The 10,865-nt window shown below is 37.2% G+C and overlaps 1 protein-coding gene across 6 annotated transcripts in view; it reads left to right on the forward strand.

Moving 5' to 3' along the window:
* The window catches only part of ABCC9 (ATP binding cassette subfamily C member 9), a 156,665-nt gene extending 149,408 nt beyond the window's left edge, over window positions 1–7,257 (forward strand). For 4 of the 6 annotated variants that reach the window (XM_061417660.1, XM_061417663.1, XM_061417662.1 and 1 more), the window contains one exon: window positions 3,561–7,257. In XM_061417660.1, the coding sequence (XP_061273644.1) occupies window positions 3,561–3,698 (138 nt within the window). In that variant the 3' untranslated portion in view covers window positions 3,699–7,257. The remainder of the gene's footprint in view (window positions 1–3,560) is intronic. The other 2 variants (XM_061417661.1, XM_061417664.1) reach the window with 1 other exon arrangement.
* Window positions 7,258–10,865: the final 3,608 nt, after the last annotated feature.

Below are 10,865 nucleotides of genomic sequence, written 5' to 3' on the forward strand. Positions count from 1 at the left end.
GCTCAATAATTACTTAAGTTTTTAACAGTTGAGTCATAGGAGTTATGTGGGAAGTGCTTGCCTGTGCTTCTGGTTTTGTGAATGATGCATGGGAGAAAGTATATCCTTGGGACTTCCCTGGTGGTCCAGTGGCTAAGACTCCATGCTCCGAATGCAGGGGACCCAGGTTCGATCTCCATTCTGGGAACTAGATCCCATATTCTGCAACTAAGAGTTTGCATGCCACAACTAAAAATTTTGTGTTCTGCAATGAAGGTCAAAGATCTTGCCTGCTGCATCACAGACCCAGCACAGCCAAACAAATAAATAAAAATATTAGAAGGAGCACCCTGTGAAGTGCAGCTTTCTCAAGGTAGCTGGAAAGGATTCCCCATCAAGGCTCTGCTTCTGTAAACTGGGCTTAAGTAAAGAGATAGCACTTTCACTTTCCCGGTGAACTCTGTGATTCCTTCTGCCCTGGAGTTGCCTACAGGGAGACTTGAGAAAATTGGCTAACTTGAAAAACGATTTTATAACATTTTCAAGAATTTTCTCACTGAAAAGATGGGGAGAAAGAGCTTCTTGCTCCCTTTAAAAAGGCAGGTTAAAAGGGGGAAAAGCAGACCCTTGCCTACGCTGAAGACTATTTTTCTCTGTACTGATGGGTGGTCACAGTTAGTTGACAGCTGGAAGATTTCTTGAGCATAATTTGTATATTTTCACCAAAAAATTATGTTATCTCACCTGATTTCTGCTTTTCTGCATTCATTGAATGCTTTTCTGTTTACTTGTATGTCTTTTACCCATTGTTCATTTCAAGACCCCCCAGTGTGGCGGTGGCCACCAGGATACCAAGAGCTCTTTCCCCAGACACAGAAATTTGTGGGAAAGGACCAAATGCTGTGGGACCAACTCCTTTTACCAGACTCATAAGAGGGAGAGCCAACTTGTGGTGCCTCCTTTGCATAATACTCCTCAACTCTGTTAAAAGCTTCATCAGCTCTGTTGGGCTTTGCAGGTGGCTCAGTGGAAAAGAATCCACCTGCCAATGCAAGAGATGTGGGTTTGATCCCTGGGTTGGGAAGATCCCCTAGAGAAGGAAATGGGAACCCACTCCAGTTTTCTTACCTGGGAAATCCTATGGACAGAGGAGCCTGGTGGGCACAGTCAATGGGGTTGCAAATAGTCGTCAGGACTTAGCAGCTAAACAATAACAACTATTAAGAGTAATTGGAGCTTTGCTGGTGGTCCATCGGTTAAGACACTGACTTCAATGTAGGGGGCACAGAGTTGATCCCTGGTCAGGGAGCTGTGATCCCACACACTGTGTGCTGCAGCCAATACATAAATAAATGAATTTATTGAGTAATTATTTTTCCTTCCCTGATAAAAGTTGTTCTGTTATTTTTGTTAACTGCCACTGAAAATTGTGGAATAACTTTAAAAGATAACTTTTTCGGGTTTCTAAAAAGAAGCCCTCATGCCCCAAAATAGTGAGTGGCATTTTTTAATGAAAGTAATCTATATTTCACTCTTGTTGAGGTTTATTTCTCTGGAGCGTTTTGAAAATTTCATCAGTGCTACGGCAGTTGACACTTTTGTCAAGCAGAAATTAATTTGGAGTAATGGAATAAACACCAGATATATTTACTTCTATAGGCCAAGTTTTTCAACATTTTTAAAAATAAGCATCATTTTAGAATATCAAGGCAATATTTATAATATCCTATTTATGGGTTTAGAAGCCAGATTTTTTAAAATATCTATGATATGGGTATTGAAGAACTAATTTTTTGAAGGAAATGAACAGCGGATATTAAACAGCTCATTAAGTTTATTTTCTTCTAAATGCATGGAGATGCAAGGGGCTCTGGCCCTTTCTTAAAGATAAAAATTGTCCTTTAAAGTGTGATATTCCTAAACATATACCATTGTTCATCACTCAGTCATGTCCAACCCTTTGCAACCCAATGGATTATAGCCTGTAACCCGCCAGGCTCCTCTGTCCATGGAATTCTCCAGGCAAGAATACTGGAGTGGGTAGCCTTCTTTGGGAGATCTTCCCCACCCAAGAATCAAACCCAGGTCTCCTGCATTGTAGGAAGTTTCTTTACCATCTGAGCCACCAGGGAAGTCCATTAATTACCAGTATTTAGTGAATGATATAGGTTTGTCTATGGATGTTGAAACTAGTGGTGCATGTTCTAAGCTGGCATCTTTATCACTCTCCATATATGTGCTGCTTTGCCCCTTAGTTGTGAGTTCCAACCAGGACTGCCTGCTTTTCTGAAAGCACGAACACTGAGAATACCCTTTCTGCAGGTCCAGGGCAAGGGATAAGCTTTTGCTTTGGGGACTGCCCTAGGTTGAACTTTGGGTTGTTACTAACATACATTACTAAAACAAATTCCACCTGTTTATTTGTGCTTGTAAAGTATGGCTCCTAAGAGATTTGAAATTACCTGTGCCGCATATTTGTGGCTCACATTATATTTCTATTGGACAGCGCTTAACTTAGCAAGAGTAGCGAAAAGGCTCACTGCAAAGACAAAGTGCTGAATTATTTTTACATGCATTACCTCATTTGAACCTCACCACCATTCCCCAGCCATCATTTTACTGATGTGAAAGTTAAGGCATACAAAAGTTAAGTTTGTTGCTCAAGACTGCACAGCTAACAGGTGGGAAAGCCAAAACATGAATCCATTCTGACTGACAGGTGAACAACCCTCTGAAGGACCAGATCCTCCCAACAAAACATCCTATGGCAGAGTGGAAGTAGCTCAGAAGTGAATAAGCCTGGTTTGGATGTTAACTCTGCTACTTACTATCTGTGTGATCTGATTTTGCTTTATTTATTATGAACCCCAGTGGTCTCCCCCATAAAGTGGGGAGAGATTAACACCCACATTTGTGGACTGTTCTGATGATTAACAAGTATGTTGTGTGGAGTAGCTAATGTATAATGTACATTCAAGAAGTGGTAATTTTTATTATGATTAATTACTAACACTAGAGCTTCTCTCCAAAAGGTACCATGTGGGAAGAGAAAATGACTGAGTGGGTGGCAGTGATCTCTAAAGACAAAAAGACAGCATGCCTACCTAAAGTTTTGGATAATACCTTCTAACACTGCATGCCAGAATGGACTTCCCCATATGGTTTTCTCAGAATTAAACCACCTTCTGGGATTCTTCAAATTGTGTGTTATCCCAGAGAATTAGTTGACTCTACTAAAAAACTAATTTTAGTCTAGACTAAACTATAACCAAACTGGTTCACAGTGACTCTTCTTATCATTTAATTATTTGACAAACATTTGTTATCCTATTCACAATTCCATGAAAACAATGAAACTACATTAGGTACACTCAATTTAATACAGCCTATATAAGACCCAGTCATACTGGCTAGGTTTAAAAGTATGTAAATAAATCATACTTTACATAAGAAAGAAAAAGAAGGGCTGTGCCCAAGATAAAGAAATGCCCTTGTATAAACAGTGAAATATGCATTTTCCATTGCTTTGGCTTGTGCCCTGAAATTTATAATGAATACATTTATTCTTTTCTTACTCACAGCATCGGGTTCACACTATTCTGACGGCAGACCTAGTTATTGTGATGAAGCGAGGAAATATTTTAGAATATGACACTCCAGAAAGCCTCTTGGCCCGGGAAGATGGAGTATTTGCTTCTTTTGTTCGTGCAGACATGTGACGGAATGTCTTAAAACCATGCTTGTATTTAAAATAATGCTCTCATAACCTACTTAATGGATCATCAGCTTGGCCTTTGGAAAGTGGCATCTTAAACTTTTACACACTTTTGTGAATTTTAATTGTTATGTTGTGGAATTTGTAATTAGTAACAATATCACTGTACCAGTGAATATTGCGTTTTCTATATTGACATTTCTTCTTCCTCCGTTTTGTTTGTTTTGCTTTGTTTCCCAATCTGTGACTGCTTATTATGTTCATTACTGATGTTTTTCTAAAGATTAAGCCACATTACCTTTAAGAATAACCTTTAAGGTTGTATTAAAACAAGTAAGCTACTTTAAGTGGTAAATCAACCACTCTGCTTAAGTCTGGAAAATATCTCTCGAGCATAGAAGTTACAATTAGCATTCAGTATTATTTTACTCTTACTTGTAAGAATATATTTCCTTTTTGTTGGTGTTTCTAGATATTATTGGAAGAAATTAAAAGAAGGACAGGTTTTCTAATCAGTTAGAAAATGAAACACTCAAATTCATTATTTACTGTCTGAGAATATGTTCTGTATTCATTAACATTAATAATACTGACGTTTCTTATAAAACTCTCTTTTTTTTCATCTAAATTGTTTCTGGTCACCAAGACTAGAAGTTATTATTACATTTATAATAACTCTGCAAATCCAAAACCTTCATTAGCATGATCATGATAATAAGAGTTTGAAAATTTGACAAATTATACCCAAGGTTCCATCTTTCCTTGTCTAGTTAAAAGGAGAGTTCTTAAGATATCGAGCATAATGTGCTTTTCCAGACTGAAGTTCAAAAATAATAAGGCTCAACCCTTCAGTGACAGGTCACTACAGCTTTACATGGTTTAATTAATCATTAGATGTATTCTTCCCTGGTGGCTCAGATGGTAAAATGTCTGCCTACAATGTGGGAGACCCGGATTCAATCCCTGGGTCGGGAAGATCTCCTGGAAAAGGAAATGGCAACCCACTCCAGCACTCTTGCCTGGAAAATCCCATGGATGGAGGACCCTGGTAGGCTACAGACCATGAGATCGCAAAGAGTCGGACACGACTGAGCAACTTTCACTTTCACTTTAGATGTGTTTATGATCCTTAAGGCCTAAAATTCCATATTATTCAAGACTGGAGAGCATAAGCAAGTGGCCTTATTTTCACAGGATATATCTATACAAACATACATACATACATACATATATAAACATAGGTAGACATACACATATATGTAAAACATGTGTCTATTTCTAGGTGGAAGAATGTATATTTCTTTTAATATACCCAGTGGTGTCACACAGGTACATATTTGCTCCTGCTCTAATTTTAATGTACATGTAAAGAGTGTATCAAAATTTTATTCTGATTTTAATGTGCATATTCAAAGTGCATCAAAATTTATGGGATATTAGTGTCATGCTTTCTTAAATGTAAATTAATAAATTGAAAAAATGCTAAAAGTTACTTCCACTGTCATGCTAGCAGCCAAAGATTTATACTGTAATTTTGTACCCATTTGTATCAATATTGATTTTCATGTCAAGGTCCATGTGCATTGTAAGATGTTGAAGAATTATAACTGATGGAAAAAGAGAATGTAAGCTCCCTTTCTATAGTTCCTGTGTTCAGTTTATTGTGTATTCATGCTTGGAAAATTCGTATACTTACTTATGCAGAACTTATGCCTGGGCCTTCCCCTGAATTTAGAGTCTTGATGTTTACCTAAAATAAGTTTCATAAGGATGAACAAAAGTGTTCTATGTTACTTAGTGCAAACTGTTAACTCATCTTATACATCAAACTTCATTAGGAGAAAAATCCTCTTATTCTTCCCTGAAAGTTAAACAGAATAGAATCATGAACTTGAAAATATTTTCTAAATGTTCCACCAATCTACTCAAAGTGTTTCTGGCATGCAAATGCTTTGTAAGGTTGAATTCATACCATGCTTTTTACCAAGTTATATATTTCAGTGTCACAGAGAAAGGGCTTCCCAGGTGGCAATAGTGGTAAAGAATCTACCTGCCTAAGCAGGAGACTTAAGAGATGCAGGTTCGATCCCTGGGTTGGGAAGATCCCCTGGAAAAGGGCATGGCAACCCACTCCGGTATTCTTACCTGGAGAATCCTATGGATAGAGGAGCCTGGTGAGCCATGATCCATCAGGTCACAAAGAGTCGGACACGACTGAAACTTCTTAGCACCCACACACATCAAGAGAAATGAGGATTTACCCACTGAAATAATCCCTCATGATATCTGTAAATATTCTACTGCTATCCAGGCAGTGTCAGCAGAAGCATATCTAATTACACTAAACAGAAAATCACATTTACCGTTTTTACAACTAAGTGATCACTGGTTTCCTCATAACTTGCAGTCACTTAAGTGTTTAATTGTTTACAAAACTAAATTGACTGAATAAAGTGAAGGATGATCTCTTAAATTGTTTAATCATGTGTTATATGTGTGATCTATTGAATATGGAAATAACTAATCTTGAGATAATTTTTTATTAAATAGGTATATATCTATAAAAGAAGACCAGCCTTTACTTAATCAAATTTCATATCACAAATTTTACACTTAATTAACCAAATCATTTTTACCAATTTTAATTCCTTAATATTTGTGAAAAGCAGTAAATGCTGCTGCTGAGTCGCTTCAGTCGTGTCCGACTCTGTGCAACCCCATAGATGGTAGCCCACCAGGCTCCCCCGTCCCTGGGATTCTCCAGGCAAGAACACTGGAGTGGGTTGCCATTTCCTTCTCCAATGCATGAAAGTGAGAAGTGAAAGTGAAGTTGCTCAGTCGTGTCTGACTCTTAGCGACCCCATGGACTGCAGCCCACCAGGCTCCTCCATCCATGGGATTTTCCAGGCAAGAGTACTGGAATGGGGTGCCATTGCTTTCTCCGAAGCAGTAAATACCTAAAGCTTTATATGTAAATAGGTTACTGATGTTGTTAAAAGAGAAAAAATACTTCTTTAAAGGACTGTGCACCCTTTACTTTTAAGTGCTCTTTTCGATCAATTTAAAAGTCAACTTTGCTCTAGATTAGATAGATAAGAGAAGATCCTTCTAAGTAACTGATACTTGAGGTCTGGGACCATGTCTTGTCTGTCTTTGTGCCCTTGGAATATAATACAAGTACCTGAACCACAGCAGGCCCTAATAAGTATAGTTGATGGTCCATTGATTAATTTTACCACTAGCCATGTGCCTATAACTTTTCACTGTCTGTGTTGTGTTTCTTCTGCTATGAACATATGCTGCTTTGGTATTATATAATAAATTACTTTTTCTGTTTGCTTAATTAAAAAGGATGATTATTCTTTTACTTACAATACCATTGGGCATCAACCAAGACTGATCAATAGATGTAAATCAACACAAATTGACAAGACAGTACCTGATTATGCTTTGACAGTTTTGTTTCACACCTGTCACAGACTCAGTTTTATATATAGGCTTTTGGGAAGTTTTCATCAAGTGGAACAACTATATCAATAAATTTTATTACATCTGTAATTAAATAGTTGGATGTCTGGACTTTTCTCCAAGGTTTATTGATTAGTTTTTATGGTTGTCTTCCAATATATGTTAAATGACTATTTTGTACTCCATTCTTTGGAGGTCTGTGATTTATAATATTTTAATAATTCCCTAATTAACCCCTTATCCAAAGTTAAATGCAGTCTTCTAATCCTAGGCTTTGATAATAAGAAACTGTAGCCAAGAGGCTATATTCTGTAACTTGAGTTTAATTTTTTTCTTTAGTAACTACACATCATTTTCAAGATTTGCTCAGGCATTAGTAAGACTCCTCTAGCTCAAACTCCCCAGTGAAAGGGTTTATATCTGTATTTATAGCAAATGCTTTCATATGAGATTCATAATTAGCCAGGTTTGCGAATTGTCAGTCTACCTTGGTCACCACTCTCATTTCTTTTTATTATGCATAACGTGGAGCCATAAGATGCTGGAGGTGATATCCACATGCTTCCTAGCTTTGCTGACATTAACCTATCCTGGACGGCCAGAACAAACCTCTTGGTATCATTGAGTCAACTGCCTTAGTTCCATCATAAAGGAAAAAGTGAAATGAACTGAATCTCAGCTGAGAAGATATAAACAGCGATTCTGAACACTGTTTTACTTTGTGTTGTAGTTTAATCAACAATTTGTGATCTAAAGGGAAATTTTTTTGAAAAGAGGCAAGCTTTTTTTACCCACATCTGAATTCCCTGTTGAATTATTTGCATGTTACCCTATTGAGTTTGAATTCATATTTTCAAATGTTTCTAGTGTGTATATGTGAGTAGTTTTGAGTAGGTTTCACTCTTGATGTTTCACAATGTGGAAGGATGGCAAATGACCTGTGATGATTATTCCCTGTGCCACCTTGACATTTTTTCTGTTGGTATCATCATCGTTGACATATGAAAGTTGATATATTAATTCTACATATTCTCTACATGGGATTTATTTTTTTTCTTTTTCTATGGGCTGGAGCTCATTTCCCTGAGTCATTTACACTATGGTCACCAATGCCCTTTCTAAATTGACAAAGATCAAGGGACCCATACCTGGCTAAATAAGTTAATTGGCTCCAAGAAGAAAGCCTTCCGTGATCACAGTGCCATCAACCATCACAGACCATCTCAAATATATGCTACACATTAATGGCAAAAAGCATTGCTTTCAGACAGTAATTTCTATCACTTAATCTGCCCTTGGCATAAAATAAGTAGCTTGTCCATAAAACAACAGTACAACACTGGCTAATGCTGCTTTGTTTGCATTTTTCCCCTAGACAGGGCTACAACATGTGCTATTTATACACGTTATCAGTTTTAATTAAGTGAAAGACTATTGACCTTTAGTTTTATCAGGGCCACGTGGATTTAGGCCAACAGTTTCATATCTAAGTATTTGCACTTTGACTAATAGTAGTTGGAGTTTTGTTCCAACGCTACTTAAGCAAAGAGCATGCTTCCTTGATAGCTCAGCTGGTAAAAAATCCGCCTGCAATGCAGGAGACCCCAGTTTGATTCCTGGGGCAGGAAGATCCTCTGGAGAAGGGATAGGCTACCCACTGCAATATTCTTGGGCTTCCGTTGTGGCTCAGATGTTAAAGAATCTGCCTGCAATGCTGGAGACCTGGGTTCAATCCTGGGGTTGGGAAGATCCCCTAGAGAAGGGAATGGCAACTCACTCTAGTATTCTTGCCTGGAGAATTCCCCAGACATGGGGTCACAAAGAGTTGGACACAACTGAGTGACTTTCATAAATTTTTTTTTAATTCCTAATCTCTTTCTTTCAGATACCTGAAATATTCATCAATCCGTTGAAAGCAGGCATAAATAGAATCCACCAACAAAGTTTACTGTTAACCCTTTTCCACTGGTTACAATCTAGCTCCTGACCTCTCAATGTATGTGGGTGCTCCCTTCAACAAATACACATCTGAGTATGTACATTCACATCTATCTTAACTGCCTTAAAGAAGTATATAGTTGCTATAAATTTTTACAACACATATTAAAATAATGCATAGATAAGTCAAATACAAGTGTTTAGAATGGATGGTAGAAAGATGCTTACAATTGTAATATTCTTTAAGTGTTTCTTCTAGACAAAAGAGTCACCTTTAGGAATAAGTTTTTGATAAATTGTGAGATGTATTTCCAGACTTGGTCTTAGCTAAAAGGCTGAGAAGAAGTGATAATAAAATGTATTTTCAGTGATAAGAAGTTCAACCCACCTTTTCTACCAGTTTTTAAGATAACAGTGGCAATACATTGCTGAGTTATGGTGGGCAGGTTCTTTTTAGTTCAACAAAGGGATGATAATAATTGTTATGGAGACCTTTCTGGCAGTCCAGTGGTTAAGCCTTCAGGCTTCCACTGCAGAAGGTCATGGGCTTAATTTCTGGTTGGGGAACTAAGATCCCACATGCCACATCATGTGGGCAAAAACTTTTTCTAATAAATAAATAAAATAATTTTTATGAAAGCTAGTGAACTGGGCATTTTTGAAAGATGGTTGTCCCCCTACTAAAGGAAGTTGCATGAAAATAAACTTATTTCATCTTGATTGATGGCATTTGTTTAGTATCTGCTAAGTGTCACTTCTGAGTGATAAAATGTGATTCAGAGAGATTATTTGTCAGAGTAATACAAAGCTTTCTAGTATATTAAAATTCGTATAAAATCTTCTGAAATAACTGTTTTCCTAAGTTTTTTTCTGAAAAAAATTTTTCTGAAAAAACTATCTTTTTTTTTTTCATTATACTTAAGTTACAGATGAGAAAACTGAGGCTAGAAGGTAAATTAATTACTCCCAAATAGTTGATTTAATCATTGATCTCTGTCTGACTCCAGAGATGGCACTTCTATTTTTGGAAGTATATATTTTTATTAAGAAAATAGTTTTTACTAAGAAAAGCTAGTGTATTATGTCTATTTAATAAAGCATAATTATCCTCTAAATTTTATATTTAAAGTGGCAAATTAAATAAAAAATTAAAATTGAGCTCAAAGGAAAAAAAAAAATTGAGTTCCAGAGATGGTACTTCCAAACACCAGAGAAGGGAGGAGTAGTAAGATTGGGGTGTACTGAAGAGAGATTCATGCAATAGAATCTAGGAAATGCAGAATTATTGGGCATCAGTAAGCGTGAGGACAGGGTCAGGTCTAGAGACTCTCCACTCTCTAATACTATTTCTGTCAAGTTTCTCGGCTTCATTCTTCCCTTCAGAGCTGTCATCTCCACCCCTCTCTCCACTCCTTCCTCCTCTTGCATGTAGACTTTCTGACCATTCTGATCTCAGATGAAATCTTGGAGTACCTGCACCCACAGTCACTTTCTTCACTTCTCAGATTGTCTATTTCCAAGTATCAAGCAAGAAATCTCCTGTGTCCAGCTCATCGTTTGATCTTACATATGACTGGACAAATTTACACGACTCCACTTTGGGTCAAGGATCAACCTTTGGCCTAAACAGCTGTGGCCAGAAGGTCTGAGCCAATTTAAAGTGGTATCTTCTGCTGAGGGGAGTTTCACAGTCTGGAGAGTGACATGAAAATCAGAATACAAATTCAAATCACATCCAGTATTTCCAGAAAAAAAAGAGTGATGG

This window comes from Bos javanicus, chromosome 5 (assembly GCF_032452875.1).
Source record: "Bos javanicus breed banteng chromosome 5, ARS-OSU_banteng_1.0, whole genome shotgun sequence".
Lineage (NCBI taxonomy): Eukaryota > Metazoa > Chordata > Mammalia > Artiodactyla > Bovidae > Bos > Bos javanicus.